The sequence below is a fragment of the Aegilops tauschii genome, chromosome 2 (genome assembly GCF_002575655.3).
Source record: "Aegilops tauschii subsp. strangulata cultivar AL8/78 chromosome 2, Aet v6.0, whole genome shotgun sequence".
In the NCBI taxonomy this organism is placed as follows: domain Eukaryota; kingdom Viridiplantae; phylum Streptophyta; class Magnoliopsida; order Poales; family Poaceae; genus Aegilops; species Aegilops tauschii.
This window is the reverse complement of record NC_053036.3, coordinates 198750885-198776097: the sequence shown is the minus strand read 5'-3', so window position 1 is coordinate 198776097 and position 25213 is coordinate 198750885. Positions and strand designations below refer to the sequence as shown.

Below are 25213 nucleotides of genomic sequence, written 5' to 3'. Positions count from 1 at the left end.
TCACTCTTGATTCATTGCATATCCCGGTACACCGCCGGAGGCATTCACATAGGGTCATATTTTGTTCTAAGTATTGAGTTGTAATTCTTGAGTTGTAAAGTAAATAAAAGTGTGATGATCATCATTATTAGAGCATTGTCCCAAGTGAGGAAAGGATGATGGAGACTATGATTCCCCCACAAGTCGGGACGAGACTCCGGACTAAATAAAAAAACAGGCCATAAAAAGGGAGAAAAGGCCCAAAAGAAAAAAGAAAAAAATGAGAGAAAAGAGAGAAGGGACAATGCTACTATCACTTTTCCACACTTGTGCTTCAAAGTAGCACCATGATCTTCATGATAGAGAGTCTCCTATGATATCACTTTCATATACTAGTGGGAAGAATTTTTCATTTTATAACTTGGCTTGTATATTCCAATGATGGGCTTCCTCAAATTGCCCTAGGTCTTCATGAGCAAGCAAGTTGGATGCACACCCACTTAGTTTCTTTTGATGAGCTTTCATACACTTATAGCTCTAGTGCATCCGTTGCATGGCAATCCCTACTCACTCACATTGATATCTATTAATGGGCATCTCCATAGCCCGTTGATATGCCTAGTTGGTGTGAGACTATCTACTCCTTTTTTGTCTTCTCCACAACCACCATTCTATTCCACATATAGTGCTATATCCATGGCTCACGCTCATGTATTGCGTGAAGATTGAAAAGTTTGAGAACACCAAAAGTATGAAACAATTGCTTGGCTTGTCATCGGGGTTGTGCATGATTAAATACTTTGTGTGGTGAAGATAGAGCATAGCCAGACTATATGATTTTGTAGGGATAACTTTCTTTGGCCATGTTATTTTGAGAAGACATAATTGCTTAGTTAGTATGCTTGAAGTATTAATATTTCTATGTAAATATTAAACTTTTATCTTGAATCTTTTGGATTTGAATATTCATACCACAAATAAGAGAAGTACATTGAAAATTATGCTAAGTAGCATTCCACATCAAAAATTCTGTTTTTATCATTTACCTACTCGAGGACGAGCAGGAATTAAGCTTGGGGATGCTTGATACGTCTCCAATGTATCTATAATTTTTGATTGTTCCATGCTATATTATATTCTGTTTTGGGTGTTTAACGGGCTTATTTATACACTTTTATATTATTTTTGGGACTAACCTATTAGCCGGAGGCCCAACCCAAATTGCTATTTTTTGCCTATTTCAGTGTTTCGCAGAAAAGGAATATCAAATGGAGTCCAAACGGAATGAAACCTTTGGGAATGTGATTTTCAGAACAAACGTGATCCAGAGGACTTAGAGTCTACGTAAAGCAATCAACGAGGAGAGTACGAGGCAGGGGGCGCGTCTACCCCCCTGGGCGCGCCCTCCACCCTCGTGGGCTCCATGTTGCTCCACCGACGTACTTCTTCCTCCTATATATACCTACATACCCTCAAACAATTAGAGATGGAGCCAAAAAACCCTATTTCCACCGCCGCAACCTTCTGTACCCGTGAGATCCCATCTTGGGGCCTTTTCCGGCGCTCCGCCGGAGGGGGCATTGATCACGGAGGGCTTCTACATCAACACCATAGCCTCTCCGATGATGTGTGAGTAGTTCACCTCAGACCTTTGGGTCCATAGTTATTAGCTAGATGGCTTCTTCTCTCTCTTTGGATCTCAATACAAAGTTCTCCTCGATCTTCTTTGATATCTATTCGATGTAATCTTCTTTTGCGGTGTGTTTGTCGAGATCCGATGAATTGTGGGTTTATGATCAAGTTTATCTATGAACAATATTTGAATCTCCTCTGAATTCTTTTATGTATGATTGGTTATCTTTGCAAGTCTCTTCGAATTATAAGTTTGGTTTGGCCTACTAGATTGATCTTTCTTGCAATGGGAGAAGTGCTTAGCATTGGGTTCAATCTTACGGTGCTCGATCCCAGTGATAGTAGGGGAAACGACATGTATTGTATTGTTGCCATCGAGGATAAAAAGATGGGGTTTATATCATATTGCATGAGTTTATCCCTCTACATCATGTCATCTTACTTAAAGCATTACTCTGTTCTTATGAACTTAATACTCTAGATGCATGCTGGATAGCGGTTGATGTATGGAGTAATAGTAGTAGATGCAGAATCGTTTCGGTCTACTTGTCACGGACGTGATGCCTATATACATGATCATACCTAGATATTCTCATAACTATTGTCAATTCTACCAATTGCTCGACAGTAATTCGTTTACCCACCGTAATACTTATGCTCTTGAGAGAAGCCACTAGTGAAACATATGGCCCCCGGGTCTATCTTTTATCATATTAATCTTCCAACACTTAGCTATTTCTGTTGCCGTTTATTTTACTTTGCATCTTTATCATAAAAATACCAAAAATATTATCTTATCATATCTATCAGATCTCACTCTCGTAAGTGACCGTGAAGGGATTGACAACCCATTTATCGCGTTGGTTGCGAGGTTCTTATTTGTTTGTGTAGGTGCGTGGGACTTAAGCATGGTCTCCTACTGGATTGATACCTTGGTTCTAAAAAACTAAGGGAAATACTTACGCTACTTTACTGCATCACCCTTTCCTCTTCAAGGGAAAACCAACGCAGTGCTCAAGAGGTAGCAGTGAACTTCTGGAACTTCTTCACAGGCATAGCAAGCTCTTTTCCAATGTCTTCAGGATCCCCAAAACTGCAGTCAGATTCTTCTTCAGATGAGGAAGCAACCTTTGCCTTCAAAGCGCGAGTTCGGCCATAGTTGGGACCATAGATATCTCTCATCTCAGATAACTTGAACTCATGTGTGTTGAGCCTCGCAAGTATGTCAGACGGATCGAGAGTCTTGAAGTCAGGACGTTCTTGAATCATCAGGGCCAGGGTGTCGAATGAGCTTTCAAGTGATCTCAGAAGCTTCTTGATGATTTCGTGCTTGGTGATCTCAGTGGTGCCAAGTGCGCGAAGCTCATTTGTGATATCAGTGAGGCGATCAAACGTGAGCTGGACAGTCTCATTGTCGTTTGTCTTGAAGCGGTTGAAGAGGTTGCGAAGAACATCAATCCTTGAGTCTCTCTGGGTTGAGAGCCTTCGTTGACCTTGGAGAGCTAGTCCTAGACTAGCTTCGCAGTTTCCAGAGCACTCACACGACCATACTGTCCTTTGGTCAGATGACCACAGATGATGTTCTTGGCAGTCGAGTCCAGTTGAATGAACCTCTTGACATCAACAGCGGTGACAGCTTCATCGACCTTGGGAACGTCGTTCTTGACGACATACCAGAGGTCGACATCAATGGCTTGAAGATGCATACGCATCTTATTCTTCCAGTAGGGGTAATCAGTGCCATCGAAGACAGGGCACGCAGCGGAGACCTTGATTATCCCTGCAGTTGACATAGCTAAAACTCTAGGTGGTTAAACCGAATCACACAGAACAAGGGAGCACCTTGCTCTGATACCAATTGAAAGTGCTAGTTATTGACTAGAGGGGGGAATATGCGATTTTTATGAAAGTCTTCAAAACAATGGGGATTTGAAGACAAACAGTAGAAATGAACCTATTGATATGCAGCAGAAGGTAGACTACACTAGACAAGCAATATTCAAGTAAGCAATGAAGTGAAAGCACGAAGACTATCAGCAGCTAGGTAGTATGGATCAGGATGGAAGATAGTATGAAGCCAGACAACAACAGTATTCACACAGTGAAGACAATCAGATCATGCAAGCAGGCAATGACTTCACGAAGACAAACTATAAAGTAAAGAGATGAGAAGGATAGAACCAGTTGCTTGGTGAGGATAAGGATTTGGTAGACCAGTTCCAGTTGCTGTGACAACTGTACGTCTGGTTAGGGAGGCTGAGATTTAACTTAGAAGACCGCGTCTTCACCATATTCCCCTTGAGCTAAGAACACTTAGTCCTCGCCCAATCACTCTGGTAAGTCCTCAAGGTAGACTTCCAAACCTTCACAGACTTCATTCACTGGCAATCCACAATGGCTCTTGGATGCTCAGAACATGACGCCTAACCGACTGGAGGATTCACAGTCCTCAAGTGTAACAAGCCTTCAGATCATGCGGACAGAAAGACTTCAGTGATGCCCAACAATCTTTGGCTCTGGGTGTTTTGGGCTTTGTCCTCGCAAGGATCTCTCTCTCAAATGCTTCGGAGGTGGGTTGCTCTCAAACGACAAAAGTCGTGCACTAACTCTGAGCAGCCACTAACTCTCAAGTATCACCATCTGAGTTGTCAATTCAACCACACCTTAATGACTTAATATCTGCAGCAAAGTATTTAGTAGCAAAGTAGTATGGAAGTAGTGGTAACGATGGAAGTAGCGGTAACGGTGGCAAAAGTAACAGTAGCAGTTTTGTAGCAATCGTAATAGTGGCAACGGAAAAGTAACGAAGCAAATATCAATATGAAACGAGCTCGTGGGCAATTGATCAATGATGGATAATTATGTCGGATGGCATTCATCATGCAACAGTTATAACCTAGGGTGACACAGAACTAGCTCCAATTCATCAATATAATGTAGGCATGTATTCCGAATATAGTCATACGTGCTTATGGAAAAGAAGTTGCATGACATCTTTTATCCTACCCTCCCATGGCAGCGGGGTCCTAATGGAAACTAAGGGATATTAAGGCCTCCTTTTGATGGAGAACCGGACCAAAGCATTAGCACCTAGTGAATACATGAACTCCTCAAACTACGGTCATCACCGGGAAGTGTCCCAACTATTGTCACTCCGGGGTTGCCGGATCATAACACGTAGTAGGTGACTATAACTTGCAAGATAGGATCAAGAACACAAATATATTCATGAAAACATAATAGGTTCAGATCTGAAATCATGGCACTCGGGCCCTAGTGACAAGCATTAGGCATAGCAAAGTCATAGCAAAATCAATCTTAGAACATAGTGGATACTAGGGATCAAACCCTAACAAAACTAACTCGATTACATGGTAGATTTCATCCAACCCATCACCGTCCAGCAAGCCTGCGATGGGATTACTCACGCATGGCGGTGAGCATCATGAAATTGGTGATGGAGGATGGTTGATGATGATGGTGGTGATGATTTCCCCTCTCCGGAGCCCAAAACGGACCCCGGATCTGCCCTCCTAAGGAAGAACGGGAGGTGGTGGCGGCTCCGCATCGTAAAACACGATGAATCCTTCTCTCTGTTTTTTTCTCCCCGAACATGAATATATGGAGTTGGAGTTGAGGTCGGTGGAGCTTTGTGGGACCCACAAGCTAGGGGGCGCGCCCAAGGGGGTAGGGCACGCCCCCACCCTTTTGGACAGCAGGTGGGTCCCCCTCGGTTGATTCTTTTGCCAATATTTTTTATTAATTCCAAAAATATTCTCCGTGAAGTTTCAAGTCTTCAGAGAACTTTTATTTCTGCACAAAAATAACACCATGGCAATTCTGCTGAAAACAACGTCAGTCCGGGTTAGTTCCATTCAAATCATGCAAATTAGAGTCCAAAACAAGGGCAAAAGAGTTTGGAAAAGTAGATACGATATAAACTACTCACGCATCATCGGAGGAGGACCAATGAGGATGATGAACCCCTCTGTGATCGTGTTCCCCTCCGACAAGGTACTGGAAAAGGGCTCTAGATTGGATATCATGGTTCTAGAACTTGCAGCGGCTGTAATTGTGTTTCGTCCACTCCCCTAGGGTTTCTGGAATATTTGGGTATTTATAGAGCTAAGAGGTGGTTGAAAGGAACTTCGTGGGCCCCACCACCCATGAGGGCGCGCCAGGGGCCTCTGGTGCGCCCAGGTGGGTGGTGGGCCCCACGGGCCTCCCCTCTGGTGCTTCCTTGGCTCCCAAGATGTCTTCTGGGCAGAAAAAAAATCTCCAAAAAGTTTCATGGCATTTGGACTTCATTTGATACTGATATTTTGCGAAGTAAAAAACAAGCAAAAAACAGCAACTAGCACTGGGCACCGTGTCAATAGGTTAGTCCCAAAAAATGATATAAAGTTGCTATAAAATGAATGTAAAACATCCAAGAATGATAATATAACAGCATGCAACAATCAAAAATTATAGATATGTTGGAGACGTACCAGTCATTATTATTGAGTTCGGCTTTCGCTTGAGGACAAGCGAGGTCTAAGCTTGTTGGAGTTGATACGTCAATTTTGCATCATGATTTCCTATTGTTATTTATATTGTTTTTGGTCATTATTCCACTTTATGATGCAATTCTAATGCCTTTTCTCTCTTAATTTGCAAGATTTACATGGAGAGGGAGATTACCGGCAGCTGGAATTTTGGACCTGAAAAAGCTACAGCAGAGATACCTACTCTAGAGAACTCCAAATGACCTGAAACTTCACGAAGATTTTTTATTGAATACATAGAAAATACTGGAGCAAAGAAATACCAGAGGGGGGCCACCAGCTGCCCACAAGGCGCGGCCACCCCCCAGGAGCGCCCTGATGCCTTGTGGGTCCCACAAGTGGCCTCCGGTGCCCATCCTCTGTTATATGAGGGGTTTTGACCTATAAAAATGAGAGGAAGACTTTCGGTATGAAGCACCGCCGTCTTGAGGCGGAACCTGGGCAGGAGCACTTTTGCTCTCCGGCGAAGCGATTCCGCCGGGGATACTTCCCTCCGGGAGGGGGAAATCAAAGCCATCGACATCACCAACAATCTTCTGATCATGGGAGGACCAATATTTATCGACATTTCATTGGTACCATCTCATCTCAAACCCTAGTTCATCTATTGTATTCAATCTTTGTCCCAAAACCTCAGATCGGTACCTGTGGGTTGCTAGTAGTGTTGATTACATCTTGTAGTTGATGCTAGTTGGTTATTTGGTGGAAGATTATATGTTCAGATCCTTAGTGATATTCAATACCCCTCTGATCTTGAACATGAATATGATTTGTGAGTAGTTACTTTTGTTCTTGAGGACATGGGAGAAGTCTTGTTATAAGTAATCATGTGAAGTTGGCATTCGTTCGATATTTTGACGATATGTATGTTGTTGCTTCCTTTAGTGGTGTCATGTGAACATCAAATACATGAAACTTCCCCATATTTCGGCCTAAAGCAAGGTATTGTGGAGTAATAAGTAGATTATGGGTTGCTAGGGTGACGGAAGCTTAAACCCTAGTTTATGCATGTGTTAGTCCATAAGGGGCTGATTCGGATCCATATGTTTCATGCTATGGTTAGATTTATCTTAATTCTTCTTTCGTAGTCGCGGATGCTTGCGAGAGGGGGTAATCATAAGCAGGTTGCTTGTTCAAGTAAGAACAACAGCCAAGCATTGGTCCACCCACATGTCAAATTATCAAAGTAGCGAATGTGAATCAACTAAACATGATGAACGTAACTAGACGACAATTCCCATGTGTCCTCAAGAGCACTTTGCTTTATATAAGAGAACTTCCAGGCTTATCCTTTGCTATAAAAAGGATTGGGCCACCCTGCTGCACCCTTGCTACTATTGTTAGTTGTTACTTGTTACGAATTATCTTGCTACAAAACTATCAATCACTGTTACTTACGACACTTGCAGAGAATACCTTGCCGAGAACTGCTTGTCATTTCCTTCTACTCCTCATTGGTTTTGACTCTCTTACTTATCGAAAGGACTATGATTGATCCCCTATACTTGTGGGTCATCAGAGGGCAAGAGTGACGGAAACTTCTTCCTACCATAGAAATTGATTCATACGGGATTGAAGGGGGACCAATATATCTTAATGCTATGGTTCAGTTTTACTTTAATGAACTTTGGTAGTTGCGGATGCTTACTAATAGTTCCAATCATAAGTGCATAGAATTCCAAGTAAGGGATGCCATGCTAGCAGTGGCCTCTCCACATAAAAACATGTTGTCGATCTAGTAACTTAGCCAATTGCTTAGGGACAATTCCGCAAATCCCACCACCACTTTTCCACACTCGTTATACTAACCTAGTTGTTCTTTTCGTAAAATAGTACCTAGCCTCTATTTTCATGTTCTTTATTATCTTGCAAACCTATCCCACTACACCTACAAAGTACTTCAAGTTTTATTACTTGTTTCTAGGTAAAGCAAATGTGGTGTGCGTAGAGTTGTATTGGTGGTCGATAGAACTTGAGAGGATATTAATTCTACCTTTAGCTCCTCGTTAGATTCGACACTCTTACTTATCGAAAAAGGCTACAATCGATCCCCTATACTTGTGGGTTATCGGTTCTGCTAAACGTCGTTTGTGTGAATCTCCTATTGGTTCGATAAACCTTTGTTCTTTACTCAGGAAAATACCTTTTGCTACTATATTACTTCACCCTTCCTCTTCAGGGAAATCCCAACGCATTCCACAAGTAGCATGTACAATCCATGTAGTGACCCGACCTCAGACGGTCAAGTCTCTGTGCTTAAGTGTCATCCCTGGATCGGTATGCTGACACACACAGTACTCGAGGATTAATAACAGAGGTAAATCACATGTATAAAATAACGTAAATACTATTACCTCAATCCAACTAGCGTAAGTAACAACAAGGTTGTAGATTCCCATCAACACCAACGGCAAAGTTGAGTGTAGAAATCGTAACCCTAACGTATCACTTACTCGTCGTAAGATTCCTGCAACATGATATGTTGCAGCCACAAAGGGTCAATACATTGAATGTACTGGCAAATTCACACCATAGGATAATGATGAATAATAACGATCACTACATGCTTATATGGCTGGTGGAAAGCTCTAAGTTTATTTTTGCATAAAGCCACTGCAAAGGAATACATTTTATTTAACTACAAAGTTTGTTGAAAATATTGAGAATGGTAACCCCATCTCAATCCCAAAATAATAATCATTAACCCAATCAAATTAATTAAATAGAGTGTTGAGATCACATCAATAATTTAAGAACCAGATACTCAAGATGTCCATAACTGGGGACACGGCTAACCATGATTAGTTTGTACACTCTGCAGAGGTTTGCGCACTTTTCCCCACAAGACTCAATCTCCTCCGTTGAATTTCTCGCACTACATGGTGTTTGAGAAACGGATGACCGAGACACAGTTTTTCATAAACATTAACTCTTTACTCTGGGTGGACAGTTACACCTACTTTCCCCTACATCTTCTAGCCCACAACTGAAAGAGGTCATGCAACATACTCAACTATGCTAGAGCCCATAATAGCTTGTGGCTGCACACGGAAGTTTCTAGCATGAATAATCTTAAGATCCCTTCGAGCTTGGGTGGCGAACCATAGGATGATCACACGGGTACCCCGGGATCTCCTAGGACAACACTGGTATATCCCCAGGTGTCCGGGCAAGCCACTGGTATATCCCAGGGTGCCCCAACCAATCCACCCAGATGTGTGTTAAAGTAGCCACCCTAAGTTAACCATTAATGATAACTCTCACATCTGTCATGAATTCACTCAACCAATCCACGTCTACGAGCATAGCAGAGCAGTATGAGCATAACGTAGAAGTAACTCCCAAGGTTTGAATGCAGGACAATAGGTTCCTACCTCATCAACTACTTCCCAATACCCACATGTTATCCATCCTACTCATGCAATGTTTGAGGGTTGAAACTAATGCATAAAAACTGGGTAATGAAGGGATATGATCAAAGTGTGAACTTGCCTTGTACTGTTGATGAAGATGATTCGTCGCACTCATAACTCATGGTAGATCTACTCATCACACTCCGTTCAATCTATCGTGAGCAAGCAATAGTAACCACACATAAGCAATCACTCAAAAGATCGGGAAGAACGGAGAAGACAATTCGGAAAACATAAAAACCAAGCAAATAACTCTTGCAACATAAAACAATTTCTAACAGTACCAAAATTAAGTGAATTTGATCTTACCAGAAAGTTTAGGTCAAGATCTTCGATTAGCAAAAGGAATCAACTCAAACGGAGTTATAAAACTCGAGTTATGATCAAACGAAGTTCAAATACAAATCTGTTTGAATTCAAATTTTAAACTTTCAAAAATATGTTTAAGTTGTTTATATGGATAGAGGGGATCAAAACGAAGAAGTAGGCGTTGGTTTCATTGGATTTGGACAAACGAGTAAAAAGTAGTGATCGTTTTAATATTAGGGACTAATCTATAAAAACTTTAATCGCAGATAGGTCCCTAACAAAAATAACAGAAAAAGAAAAGACTAAAAAGCGAATGTTCATTTTCCTGATCTAAACAGCGGACGTTCGTTGTATAATAAAACCAAAAAACCAGATCTAGGGTTTTTAGAAAAACGTAAAGAAAAACCGACGAAATCTAATCGGTTCAATTACCGGTTCGGGACGGTTTTTCCGTCGAAAACCAGTGGCGACGGTTAGCGCGTCCGGCGGCGGCGTCGGACTTCGAGTTGGAAAATATTTTCGAAATAAAATTCAAATCTTTTCTAAACCCTTTTCATTTATTTAAATGGAAGAAGTCATGTCATCTTCTCTCCAGGGTTTTGTGGTGAAAAGAATTTGACTTCATGGAGATGAAAAATGAAAGTTTGGGAAAGTTCTTTTATTCCCTCTCATTTAACTTTCAAAAGTTTTAAATTTCACTCACTTTCAGTCAATCAATCATACAATCAATCAAAACTATTTATTTAATATAACATTCCAAAATTTAGAATTTTGGGATGTTACAATCCAACATTTGCCAATTTTGGACACAAGGATATTACTATTGGATGAATTAGAGAGCGCAGAAAGCAAGTGATAGTGCAATTTCTGGGGAAGTGGAAGATACATGTGATAGAAGTAATCTCTACCTATTCAATCTCTACTAATTCGATAGGGGAATAATGGAGACCGCCCATTGGCCGCGTCCACGGGCAAACCATTAATCATCGTTGTCGTAACCCGCTTGGGAAGGAACGATGGTGGCGTGCGTGATAAGGTTGACTACGCGTAGTGCCGTATAATGTACCAGGCTCCATCCACAAATAACTACATGAAAAGTGGCTTAAGTATCCGTAGAATGTGTGTGTAGTAATGATTCCGAACACCTCAAGAATGCCCTTTTACTCAAGCGTCGCCCCCTTATTTTATTCGTTGTTTTATTTATGTTTCTACCTTCGCTTAGTTGTTTAAACAAAACTATTGTTATTATCGTTCTGTTAGCAATCGACGAATAGACTATTTCCAGTTAACACGTTGGGTATGAAAGTAGTCGTGTAAGTGACGACGTAGATACGGGGTTGGTAGTTACATGTGCAACCGCTCCCTTTGGGATCGACATACTCTACTTACCGCGAAGTGCAATAGCCCTGTGCCCTTGTAGGTCATCATATTTCTGGTGGATTTGGGTACTACTCACCATTGTGCAAGAATTCACCCGATCTGTTACGAGCCAGTTAATCACTACTCATATCATGGCCGAATCGAATAGCACCTATTCTCCGTGTTAACTTGTTAGGGCGATTAATCATCCCGTTAGACCGATTAATCGGTGTCAGGCCGATTAATCCCTGTTGTCCCATTAACAAGTGGGCAAACAAAGCCCAATTTTTTGGCCCGTAATCCCTTCCAGCCCCATCTCGCACCTTAGTAGCTAGGATTAATAATTTTACCTCCTCTCTATGCTTTTTATATGTGTACATCAGCATGTTTTGGTATATTACATAGCTGAGAGCATGAGAGTATGGTATAATACATAAAATAGACTAGATATATGTTGGCACGTTCCTATTCAATCTACCGATTAATAGTCGACCAATTAATCCAGTTAACAGGTCGTTTCACTAATTAATCGCTACTCCAAAACCGATCGAGCAGCTACCAGTTAACGAGTTTCTGAACATCCAATTACTAATTGGAGTTACAGTCACAGTGCTTGTTTCAGTCATTGTTGTAGGAGGAACTACAATTAAGTGTCAGCGCAAATTACCTGCTTGCTCTTGGAAGTGCAATGGACATACTTTTCCTTCTGGTTTTAGATTACTACGACTTAGTACTTGTGATGACATACTTGGTTTGGACTGTCTCTCTATGCATGTAGACTGAGCGCATAAGTGGATCCCATTTTACTGGAAGGGTGAGTTGGTTATATTGCAAGGATTGCTGCTAGAAGATTCTGCCCTCACTTGTGTTTCAATATCTACACTACAAGTTGAAGATCATACACCTATTTTCTCTAAAGATGCAACGAATTCTAGATAACGATGCCACTGCATTTGCTAGCCCAGAAGGATTGCCACCAAGAAGAAATTATGACCATACCATTCCTTTAATTCCTAGTGCTAGACCTATTTCCATGATACCCTGCATGATAGTTCCTCATTTAAAAGATGAATTGGAAAAAATCATTACTTGCTCAAATTTGGAATGATCAGGCTCAATACCACCCCTTTTTATTCTCTTGTTCGTATAGTTAAAAAGAAGGGAGGAGAATGGATGATGGTTGTGGATTACGTGCTCTTAAAGGCTATAACCGTTAAGAGGAAGTGTTCATTGCCCATTATAGACAAGTTATTGGTTGAACTGTCAGGTGCTGCTTGGTTCTCCAAACTGAATCTCAAGGCTAGTTACCACTAATCAGGCTGCCCCCAGGAGAAGAATTTAAGACTGCTTTCCAAACACATAATGGACACTATGAGTTTACTGTTATGGACTTTGCCCTCACTAGAACTCCTGGAACCTTCCAAGGGGTGATGAAAAATACCTTGCCTCTAGTGCTTAGGAAGCCAGCTATGATTTTCTTTGATGATATTTTCATATACAATAAAACTTTTGTTTAACATCTTGTACATGTTAAGGAAGTGTTGTCTATTATGCGAGCAGAGCATTGGAAGGTAAAACTATATCAGTGTGCTTTTGCATAGATGCAAATAGCTTGTTTGTTTCATGTTGTTAGTGCTCAAGGAGTGGTTACAGTCCCAAGTAAAATTCAAACAGTGAAGAGTTGGCCTACTCTACAAAATGTGTAAGGAAGTGAGAGGATTCTCATGGCTCACTGGTTGTTGGAGAAAGTTTATAGAACACTACGACCTCATTAGCAAACCTTTGAGTGAATTACTGAAGAAGGGAGTTCCTTTTGTCTGGACCACCATCACTGAAGATGCATTCCAAACTCTGAAAGGGGCATTGATTGCAGCCTCGATCCTGGCTTTACCAAGCTTTGACAAGCCTTTTGATATAAGCATATGCTTGTGATATAGGTATTGGAGTTGTGTTAATGCAAGATGGCACCACTCTAACTTATGTCAATAAGTCATTGGGTCATAAAAATAGAGCTCTATCAGTACATAACAAGGAGTATATGGCAATTATGTTAGCTATGGAACAATGGAGAGCTTTTCTGAGAATTCAACAATTCACTATTAAAACTGATCAAAAAAGTTTAGTGCACTTGCAGAACCAAAAGCTCCGCACTACTTGGAAACACATGGCACTTACCAAACTTATGAGGCTCAACTATCAGATTGTCTTAAAAAAGGTACTGAAAATTCAGTAGTTGATGCATTGTCAGGGAGACCCAAAGTTCCTCAAGCATTTCATATTTCTAGAGCTCAGCCTGTGTGGATAGAAGAGATCGTGGATAGTATTGCAGTAATTATCTGATCAGCTTGATGCTAAGCCTAACTATCAACTGCTCAATGGCCTGATTAAATATAAAAATTGTATTTTGATTGGCAACAATCCTGAACTTCACCACAATTATTTTGCCTTTCATGATAGTTCTGTTGGAGGTTATTCTGGATTCCCTGTTACCTGTAACATAATTCATTCCTTGTTTAGATGGTCTGGTATGAAAAGCTTTATCAATAATAAATTACAACCCTGTGTGATTTTTCAGTATTGCTAAACCTGAAAGAGTTAACTATCCATGACTATTATCTCCTCGTCCTATGCGCAACATAGCCTAGGATACTGTCATAGTGGATTTTACTCTGTTCGTTATTGACAAGTTTGCAAAATATGGTCATTTCATGGCTCTAAAGCATCCTTACACCGCTCAAAAGATTGCCGAAGTTTTCTTAGATAATGTTTACAAGTTACATGGTATGCTCGATTCGATTGTGTCAGACACAGACCCTATTTTCACCAGTACCTTCTAGGAAACTCTAGTTAAAAGCACAGGTGCTCACCTTAACATGAGTTTTGCATATCACCCAGCTACACATGGTCAAACAAAGAGGTTCAACCAACAAGTGATGTGTTATTTGAGGTGTTTTATTAGTGCTCATCCCACCAAATGGAGCAAGTGGCTTTCTATGTGTGAGTTCTGCTACAACACTAATTAGCACTCTATATTTGGTAAATCTCCTTTTGAAGCTTTGTATAACCATTCCCCCGTGTATTTTGGCATATCTGCTACTGATGATGTAGCCTAAGTAGATACTTAACAGTGGCTTCAAGATAGACAAGTAGTGGTTGATTATGTGAGGCAACATTTGCTTAGAACTCAACAGAGGGTGAAACACCTTGTAGACAAACATAGAACTTAGAGCATCTCCAACAGCCGCGCTATATAAGCGTCGCGTTGAAAAATTAGTGCTTTTTGCGCGCGCGCTACCGCTCCGGGCGCTCCAGCGAAGGCACAAAAACCGTGCGCGCGACATATCTAGTTCAGCGCGCCGGCCAAAACGCCATCGCGCACCGCTTATTTGCTGCGCCCGCTCCCGCGCGCTGGACTCTCGAGCGCTCGCTCGCAACTCCACCCACCCCATCTAGCCGCTGGCGCCGCCACCGTCGCCCGCGCCATCCATTTCTTCTGGCGACCGTTCCGACGCTTCCCCGCCCTATCCCCGCACCGCCGCGGCTTCCCCCGTCTCCCTCTAGTCATCGCCGCCCGTTGCGCGCGGCAGTCCTCCGACGAACAGCGCCCGACCGCCCACTACCGCTCGGCGCTCGCAAGGTGTTCGACAAAACGCCCGCAAGGTATGTATTGCTTCAACTTCACATTTTTTACATGAATTTGGTGCATGTTGTTTGTAGTTTTTATAGCCTACTTTAAACTGAACATTGTAGATGAGTTCATCGTATGATTCTTCTGAAGAAGAATTTGATGTGGAAGAGGAGGAGGATCTTGCAATGATCCTAGCTATGCACATCAATAAAAAACCGAAGCACGGTGGTTCGGTTATGGGTCGGCAAAAAAATTGGAGGGATAGGATCGATGCCCACAACAGATTGATCAGGCATTATTTTGCGGAAAATCCCACATACCCCGAGTCGTCGTCGCCCATTTAGGATGAGCACCGAGTTGTTCAGGCGCATTGCAGAGAAACTAGCGAGCCATGACTGGTTTTTTCAGCAAAGGACGAATGCCTCCGGAGAGCTCGGGCATAGCACCTTTCAGAAGGTGATAGCCGCTTTGCGTATGTTGTCATACAGTATCCCCAGTGATCTAGTTGATGATCACTTGGCCATGGGTGAGAGCCAAGCCATCATGTGTGTCAAGCGCTTCGCAGTCGCAATTGTGCAAGTGTTTGGCCAGGAGTGTTTGAGATCTCCCAATGCTGAAGACGCCGCAAGGCTATTGGAGATGAACAAAGCTCGCTGCTTCCCAGGTATGCTTGGCTCAATAGATTTCATGCATTGAAGTTGGAAGAATTGTCCTAAGGCATGGCATGGGCAATTCCACGGCCAAAAAAAGGGTTCCGCTATAATCCTTTAAGCGGTGGCCAATCAAGAGACTTGGATTTGGCATGCTTTTTTTTGGAATGCCTGGATCTTTGAATGACATCAACGTTGTCAACCGGTCACCACTAATGAATAAGATTGCAAATGATGAACTGCCACCGATGCAGTTTGTAGCAAATGGCGTACATACAACTATGGCTACTATCTTGCGGATGGCATCTACCCAAAGTGGCAAACATTTGTGAAGCCGTTGAAAAAATCGGAAGGTAAGAAAAATCTTGATTTTCACAATGCCAGGCGACCGCTAGAAAAGATGTGGAGAGAGCTTTTGGGATTTTGCAAGCCCAATTTGCTATTGTAAGAGGACCGACTAGATTTTGGGATCAAAAGATGCTTTGGTACAGCATGCACGCTTGTGTGATCATGCACAACATGATCATCAAGAATGAGCGTGGCCAAGATGTAGACTACTCTCACTATGAGTTCTTGGGACATCCCGTGCGAGTGCGGCGGAGGGATGAAAGGGTGGCCCGTTCTGTTGCCTCCTATCATGCCATTCGACGTCCCAGAGCGCATGATGATCTTCAGAAGGATCTCACCGAGGAGTGGCGGGCTTGGAATGACCAACAAAGAGCATCATGATTTGTGCATTTGATGTCGTATTGTTGAATTATTTGTTGAATTGAAAGATAAACTATTTGTTTGAGTTGTAATAACGAAATTGAACTATTTATTATTGATTTATTTTGTTTGTGTTTGATCTTCTTGCTTGTGTTAGGAGCGCATATGTTGTTTGTGCTAGAGCGCGCGCTGCATTTTAGCGCGCCTGGTGGAGCTACGCGTGTGAGCTAAATTTACCGTGGCCGCTGGAGCCAGCGCTCCTCGCCGCGCCAAAGCAGGCGATCGGCGTGCTGCAAACTAATTTTTAGCGCGCCGCGCGTTGGGCGGCTGTTGGAGATGCTCTTAGAGAATGTTTGAAATTGGTGATATGGTGTTCCTGAAGCTACATCCCTATGTCCAATCTTCTGTGGTTTATCGAGCAAATCATAACTAGTTTTCAAGTACTATGGCCCATACAAGATAATTGACCAGATTGGGGAAGTAGCTTATCGCTTGGAGTTACCTCGAGGCAATAAAATTCACCCGGTTTTCCATGTTTCTTTGTTGAAACATGTGATTTAGTATGAAATGTAAGGTGTGACAAACACTTCACTCTTCCTCTGCTCATCTGCAGGTTCCTTCGAAGATCCTTTAGCATCGAGTTAGGAAATCTGGTCGAAGCACTGTGGCACAACGTTTGATCCAGTGGAGTGACTCCTCTCTAGTAGATGCTACATGGGAAGAATTACAGCCACGTAAGCAAAAAAAATCGTCGGGCTTCGGCTTGGGGACAAGTCGTTTCGGGAGGCGGGGTCAGCATCCTGCAGGGAAGTACATCCACTACTGAAGAGGGCGTTTGTGCAAGAACCGAGGGTTGTCGACAAGAGCCAAACGTCTATATAGTTACAGAACTACAACCCAAATCGTCAAGGCCCAAGAAGCTTCCCAGTGGCTTGTAAGCCCAAACTAGGCCCGTTAAGCGAGGGTACCTGATTCTACTTAGTACTTATAGCCGTTGTATAGTTTTGCGATCATTTGGCTAGGATTTGGACGGCTGCGACCAATCGGTTGTAACGCGGATAGCTGAGAGGGAGGGAGGGAGGAATAGCTGCCGAATAATTCAAATTCCAGTCGATTCCATCAATTTCCTAATTCATGTTTTTTTAGGGGTATTTCCTAGTTCATGTGAGCCAGATCGCTCACACAGTTCAACCCATTCGTCATACTACCAGCAAGCCCAGCCCATCTCGCATTCTGGGCTGGTGGTGGGCCAAGAAGGGAACTGACCAACAGAAGCGCGCGGTTGGTTGATCATAAAAGTGGCATTCAGGCCCATGAAGGAAGCGACGGTCTCGTGACTCGCAAACCCTAGCTCGCGAGCACAGGGCCACAAAACCACACCCCTCTCCCTGCCCGCCGCCACTTGCCGCAACTCCTCCACCAGAAAGGGAAGCACGCCGGAGTCCCATCTCCCCGGCCGTCAAAATGGTACGCGTTTCCTTCCTCTCCATCACCCCGAAAGCTTAATCTCTTGTCATATCCGTGCCAATCCATGCTGTTTTCCCTGCTTTGCTTGTTACGTGGGATCGATAGCTGCTAGATTTCGTGCTGTAGGTTTGATGCTAGCGTAAGAACCTCTAGCTTTGGTGTATCCACGCGGACTAAACGATTAGTTCTTCAGTTTTAGGGTTTCTTTGATCAAGTTTCCGAGTTATAGATCTCTGAACCATGTACACTAGTTCTTGATTACTGTATATTTGCATGGGATCTTGTACCGCTTCACGTTCCTAATTACCAAGTAGTAGATGTTCCTCAGATATGTAAATTGTTGTACTGGTTATGTCAGGCGGGCGCGCTCTTTGTTTGAGAAGGAATCAATAGATCTTCGTGTCAGGATCAAATCTAATTTGGTCACTATAGCTTGTATTCATGCATCTTTAAATGTGTAATCTTGTGAAGTGACCTTGTCAAGGCTGTGCCTCAGGCAACTTCACATTTCATGATACTACTAAAACCTGATCAGTAAAACTGGGCATGCATTCCCTTGGCGGATAACCATTTGTCATTAATTCCATCTAATGTTTCACCTTAACTTGGGGTGCTTCTCTCTTGCCAAGTGATATATCATCTTCTTATGTACGTAGCTTATGCTGCAATTTCAAATCTTATTGTTTAATATTTGATATTGAATTTTGGGGTCCTACTATGGCATGAAATCTTTCAGACCTGATTATCGTTATGATGACAACCATAAGCATGTTTCTGAGGACCTAATTGAAGTTTGTACTATAGGTTTTCTTAGTATTTTTTGAACATTCCTGCACTTGTTTCTATAGCCCTTTTTTATTATTGCAATGCCATCCGAACATGTATCCAGTTTCATGCAAACCCTATTTGAACACTAGTTTTGTTGCAAATGCTATTTAGGTGAATGTTCCGAAGACCAAGAAGACCTACTGCAAAAACAAGGAGTGCAAGAAGCACACACTTCATAAGGTCACTCAGTACAAGAAGGGTAAGGACAGTCTGTCTGCCCAGGGAAAGCGTCGTTATGACAGGAAGCAGTCGGGATATGGTGGTCAGACCAAGCCTGTTTTCCACAAGAAGGTATGGCAGCATCGTTGCTTGTGATTGTCTACCGACCTGCCAACATGATATATATAGTTCATTTTAGTTTATCTGATTTGTCTACCAATTCACCGCCATAGTACTTATGGTGTGCCTGTGTAGTGTATTTGTCTGATAAATAAAGATTAGAAGCAGCTATGCAATGCTAATGTTGTGACGTTTTTCAGGCAAAAACCACAAAGAAGATTGTGCTGAAGCTGCAATGCCAGAGCTGCAAGCACTACTCCCAGCGTGCCATCAAGGTTTGTTCCTTTTATCTTGAAAAATGATCATTTTTCTTTTTATTTTGTTGTGCTTGCTCATTCTTTATTATTCCTCTATCTATGCAGAGGTGCAAGCATTTTGAGATCGGTGGAGACAAGAAGGGCAAGGGGACATCTCTTTTCTAGACTGCTTTCACCTATCTGGAGTGGTGGTGGTCAAGAAGTATTACTACTTGTGTTAAGAGTTTGTTGTTAGGAGTTAAATTAATCAGACCTTGTCATGTATCCAAACTCCTGTGTCTCGCATTTAAGCAAGAGGCGACTTTTGGCTAAGTGAAGTTTTGTAGCTTGAATCCTCTTTCATTCCGTATAATGTCTTTATTTTAACAGCATGGAGTTGATTGACATGGTAATTTGAGCTTTGCATATTCTTTTTGGCATATGAAAGCTGTTATCAGTGACTGCTGGGGAAATTGCGAAGGGTTCTTCCTGCCCAACGTGTCTAGTTGTGGGTAATTAGAGCTAGGGAATGGGGATTTGAAATCAAGAAGGAATTAGTGAGTCCCATCTTGAAATTCTATCATAACTTTCCTCCGTTTCTTATTTAGTCATTCCCACGAATCAAAACGGAATAGGTTCTACATATCCTCGCACATAATTCCCATCTTAATACAAGTTCCTGCTTTAAACCCCTATTCCTCTTTCGAAATATCGCCAACCGTGCTGTCATGGGATGAATCCAACTGATTTCTTGTAGTGATGGACTCCCCTAGAAAGCTATTTCATCGATATGAGGTTTCCTACTCTTCGCATTGTAGATTACGCCTAGAAAGGTGTTCCATCGATAAGAGGCTAGTCATAGTGGAACTTAGCTAGTAACATAGCGTACTTCGAGAAAATTCTGCTTATGTGCAAGTAATTAATGAGAGATGGTAACATAATATGTTACTGTAACATAGCGCTTTTCAAGACAAGATGAGTCTATGGGCTAATAAATGAAGCCATCTATAATACTACTATTATATTACTTTGCATTATGAAGGTAGTAACTTAGACTAGTGTCATATGCATGACACTAGTCTAAGTTACTCCCACTATGACCAGCCTGAGGATGTTTCCTGCTCCCAAAAAGCACCGAAAGAAACGTCGGGATCGAAGACCAAACCCATCGCCCCTTTGAGCACCGGAAAAGGTGACGTTGAACCAAAGAATATATGCGACGGGGGGCATATGCCGCGCCCAAACGCCGGGTATTCGGCAAAACGAGCCGGGGACCCAGCACAAGCTCCCAAACAAGAGAGGAGGGCAAGGCAACAAGCAAAGGGAAGGAGCTACGCTCCAACGTCGCACTCATCGCAGAGATCTCGGCTTCGCAAATTGCACGACGCCGCCATGCCCCTGTATCCATCGCCAGCAAGGAAACAATCTGGGCCGATGCATTCTCAACCACGCGACTTGTTTTGGACCACGTTATAAGTAGGCTGGAGATCGGGGGCAAAAATTCCTGGCAACTTTATTTGGATGGATTCATTCACCTCTCTACATCATCAGCACCATGGTCACGGAACAACAAACGAAGAATTCAGAGACATCCGCAGCTAAACCTAGAAAAAAAAGGAAAAAGGAAGAAGAAGGTTCCTAATACGAGTATATAATATTACAAGGGGGGTCCTTAATTAGATATGCTCAACAACATATAGTGTCCGAACGCCGCCGGGCCGACTCTCGTCGGAAGAGACATCGTTTCGATGGTTTTCCCTTACTGCTTTGCCTGCAACACGAGGCCAACAAAGTTTTAGTGTCAAATTCTGAATTGCTTGCTTCCTTCTTCCTTACGTACGCGGTGAGGTAAGTGAGACGTGTGAGATGGATCACCTGGGAGTAGATGAAGGTTCCGAGGATGGCGATGGCCGCCCCGAGCGCGTTGACGGGCTGCACCGGCGTGCGGAAGATGATGATGGACGCGACGATGACCGAGATGCGCTTCATGGTGTTGCCCACGCTGAATGTCAGCGGCGAGATCTCGTCCAGCGACATGTACGACACCTGGTTGTACAGGTGGTAGAACACGCTCTGCGCCGCCACCCACCTACATACCAACACACAGAGGAATCCATTTATTTACACACGTTAACCAGCTGAATCATCACCCAAACTATCAAAATCTTAGTCTTGTGTGAATGAACTTGTGCCAATTCATTCTGAAGCATGAATGCTACACTGCTATGCTATAGTTCGTCTCCAAAGTTCATTAAGCATTTAGAATTGCTAAGCATCAACACAACTGACATGGTGGCTATGAACTTATGACAGCGAACTGGCAAGCAGTCACGTGCTGTGATGGAGCTTACCAGACGAAGTTGGGACCGATCTCGGCGACTGCATTCTGCCAGCCTGCAGCCCACACCTTGGGGCCCTCCATGGCGAAGGCGAAAGGGAGGAGGATCACCAGGGACAGCATGGAGAGGCAGGCATAGTAGTTCATCCCGCTCACCGACTTGCCCTTCATCCCTTTCTTGGAGAATATGTTCCGGAACACAAAAGCCAGGTTGGAGATCATCGCCCCCAGGAATCCTACAGTGAATTGAGCACACGTGGTATCATCAGAATCAACAGTGTCAAACGAAATCTATATAATGTTCAATTAAACCGCCTACTTTCAAGGACCGATACCAAAGTCGTACCCAAAAGTACAACGTTGTCCAATTTTGACATCAAAGACAAAGCTTTTGGTACAATATACGTGCTAAATTATAGACCTCAGGACTTGTGGACAGTTAAGGTTCTTCGTAAATGGAGTACTACTGAAAAATATCTGTTGTGTACTAGCAAAAGTGACGATATTTCTTATGTGGTGGTACCTGCTGGAGGTAATTTCAAGGTTCAACAAAATGGGAGTCCTCACCAATCATGTTGAAATTGAGCTCGGTGACGGCCGCGAGAGCGCATCCACCTATGATCGGGAGGAGGGAGAAGTAGACCGGCAACGGGAAGTGCTCGCCGAGGAAGAATCTCGAGACGAGCACGCTGAACGCCGGCTCCGCGCTCTTGATGATGTGCGTGAAGGACACGGCCACCTTCGCCATGCTCACCGTCGCCGCCACGTGCCCGATCGTGTGCGCAATCGCCACCTGCTCGGACGCAAAAATCAAAAAATTCCCAACACACAAGCATCAGCACATCGAGAAGACGTACGTGCCGGTGAGATTGGCAAGAACAGAGCGCGCCAAGAAGCCACGCGTGCGCAGGACGCTCACCGGAGAGAGAGCCTTCCAGAAATCGAGGTCCGTCTGGGGCGCCTCGGCGATCCTGGTGGCCCAGGACACGAGCATGATGGCGGAGCCGGCGGCCAGGGACAGGGTCGACGTGAGCCACGGGTACGGGAACGCATTCAGCACCTTCTTGTTGTATATGTTGAAGATCACGTTCAGCGCCCACCACGTGGCGAAGTAGACCCCGATCTTGGCGCTCTTCGCGGCCTCCGGCGCGGCCGCCGTCTCCACCGGCCGCGCGCCATCCGCGGTGGCTGCAGGGGGCGCCGTTGACGCGGCACGGTCGTTGCGGGCCGCCGCCAGGAACGGCTCCTGGCGGTACAGAGGACGCGCCGAGAGGGAGAGGGGACGCGGGACGGCGTTGGGGAGGAAAGGGAGGTGGACAGGCTTGAAGGCCAACTTGGTGGTGCTACTGGTACCGGCGGACGCCGGGGAGAACTTCACGGAGGCGGCGGCGGCCAGCATTTTGGCGGCGGGAGGCGCGGCTGGTGATTTCTTGGGGTTTGTCTGTGTGTTGCGGTGGTATGCGAATGCGCCTGGTGCGGGTCTGTGCCGCCGGTTTGTGATGGTGGAGGGGGAGATGGGGTGGAAGAAGGTATTTATGGGGGATGCGCGAAGGAGAAGGGAGGCGGTTTGGCCAGTTCATGATCTTTTCGCCACTGGTTTTAGGAGTATCTTTTTTCGATGCAAAAAAATGTTTATTCGTTAATTTAATTTATGCCCTATTTTCCTGCACTATGGTACTACTAGAATATCTTGTGAATATTCTTGTTTTTGACCCTCTTTTATTTATTTATTTATCAACAAGAAGGCCCAAAGGCACGTCCCTACGAGAAGTTCCTTACAAGAATATGAAATTACAGACAAGTCATTTGAAGAAATTTGTGTGGTTTTCATTCTGGGTCGGTAGGCGGCACACTGTAAGCAAACCTTGTTATCAACTCTGGGCATCCAGTTTACTGGAGCATCCTTGTTAAAACCTATGAGCTTATAGACGTAGCGGATGAAAAGTCATTGATTTAAATCAGGACATACTGACGACCGTGATCTACGTAGCAAATCGCCGCCTCAAAGAAGAAAAATATAGCCCTTTAGATAAGTTAATTTGTGGTTTTGTTCATTTATGCATCAGTATAATTTATATATCACTTGAAAATAGATAGGATTATTTATATATATATAAATAAAGAGAGATGATTATATTTCTTTTAAAAAGACACGGAATGACTTTTTATATCTAATAATTATCAAGGGAAATAATAGCCAGCACACTGAAAAAGACATGACACAAAACAAACAATAGAAAATAAAATCACATAAAAAATATACTAAGCTGCCTCTTTCCTTCGATTGTAAGCCGCATGTTGGAGCCTAGAAAAATGCAGTGAACCAACAGTAAAAGGCACTGCAAATGCCATTGTTATACCAAGCTTTCAAAATCGAAAGAGTCCCTCCTTCTTAGAAAATGAGACGTTGTAGCCGCCGAGCTTAGTCCTGGTGTGGTTGGTCATCCTCTCAGGTGACCTAGTAATCATCGGCTTAGTTATCTATTGTCTCACCGATAAACGGACTAGATATTCATACGCAAGTCCCTCTTTGGGAGGGATTCTTTTTCTTATTCGCAACCTAGCATCGGTTGTTGCCCCCCCCCCCTCTCCAAAGGTCAAAAACAGAATTAGTCCCGTCTTATTATGAAGCGAAATTGAATTTCATTATACAATTACACATCATGTTCATAATTGTCGGCACGCCTATTCATGTGTCAAATTTTAGAATTAAATCGACGTGTCAATTTCATGATTCTTTGATACCTTGGAAAATTACTCGCTTGGAAATGTTAGTATGGACTACCACTATGAAGTACTCCATTTGTTTCTAAATATAAGACATTTTGACGGTTAAATGGAAACAGAGATAGTATTATCGCACATGAATTACTCGGTACTTCCACATAGTAGAATAGTACAACTCTTGGACGCTAGCCGGTCAATGAAGTATGCAACGGTTCATCATGATTTGCAAGATTTTTCTTGTTTTGAGAAACAAATTTTCTCTCGCAAAAAGATGGCACTGAAATTGAAAGAATGCACATTTTTTTCGGCTGAGTTCTCATTTTCGCCTACTTAGCCATTTGAATAGGTTAAATTGTGTCTTTGTTCATTTCAGTGCTTTGTACAATTTATCTACCACTCGGAATAAATAGAGACATTTCTTAGAAAGAGAAAGCGGAGCAACTACATTTTTTGTTGGTACCAGCTTTGCGTGTTTGCAATGGTGCCTATGACTTGTAACACTGCAACACCGATGGCATATACTAGCATTTTGCACGTGTAAAAAAATGACGAGAGAAATTTCCTAGCAACGTGAACGCAATTGTTTCTATTCGGAACGAGCTGAGTTTCCATCCGTTGGTCTATGAAGGGCATCCAGCCATGCATGGTGACTTTCAGCTTTCAGGATAGCGGCCTGTTCTTCGGTTGTACTGTAAGCCGCATGCATCTGACTTTTCATTGGTACCAAGTGTTTCGCACCGTCGATCCCGAGAATTGCTGCACATATACCGTTGGGCTTCGATTCAACGGTTTTCTTTCTCAGAAGGAAGTTGCCGCACCGCAGCAGCAAGGGGACAAACCCCTCTCAACCACCGCATGTTTGTCAAATCCAGAGTATGCATGCGGCAATGACGGCCCGAATCTGACCATCGCGGAGCCGCCGGCTGCGAGACACGAAATCAAATCACAGAATGAACTGTCCGTAAAACTATTTTACGCGGCTGACCTGTGGCGCCTAGCTCTCAGGCGCTGCACTAGTGCAACGCCTGGAAGCTAGGCGCTGCACTAGTGCAACGCCTAGGAGCTAGGCGCTGCACACTGACTTAGTAATTTTCTGATCACACGGGTGCGGCG

At 43.4% G+C, this 25213-nt stretch overlaps 2 protein-coding genes and 1 non-coding gene across 3 annotated transcripts; 2 read left to right on the top strand and 1 right to left on the bottom strand.

Annotated features, from left to right (window-relative positions):
• The first annotated feature begins 17484 nt into the window (after positions 1-17484).
• LOC109776546 (large ribosomal subunit protein eL42z/eL42y) lies at positions 17485-19422 on the top strand. Its single transcript, XM_020335196.4, has 4 exons — positions 17485-17692; positions 18632-18811; positions 19000-19074; positions 19162-19422. Exons 1-4 carry the CDS (start codon positions 17690-17692, stop codon positions 19219-19221), a joined length of 318 nt encoding a protein of 105 aa, XP_020190785.1. The 5' UTR covers positions 17485-17689; the 3' UTR covers positions 19222-19422.
• Positions 18403-18474, top strand: LOC120975087 (small nucleolar RNA R66). The gene has a single exon (XR_005770925.1). It is a non-coding gene; the product is annotated as a small nucleolar RNA R66 (small nucleolar RNA).
• A 1101-nt stretch (positions 19423-20523) lies between the features above and the next one.
• Positions 20524-22891, bottom strand: LOC109776545 (glucose-6-phosphate/phosphate translocator 2, chloroplastic). The gene is made up of 5 exons (XM_020335195.4): positions 22293-22891; positions 21941-22166; positions 21387-21609; positions 20911-21124; positions 20524-20806 (listed from the first exon to the last, which is right to left on the bottom strand). Exons 1-5 carry the CDS (start codon positions 22770-22772, stop codon positions 20795-20797), a joined length of 1155 nt encoding a protein of 384 aa, XP_020190784.2. The 5' UTR covers positions 22773-22891; the 3' UTR covers positions 20524-20794.
• Between the last annotated feature and the right edge of the window lie 2322 nt (positions 22892-25213).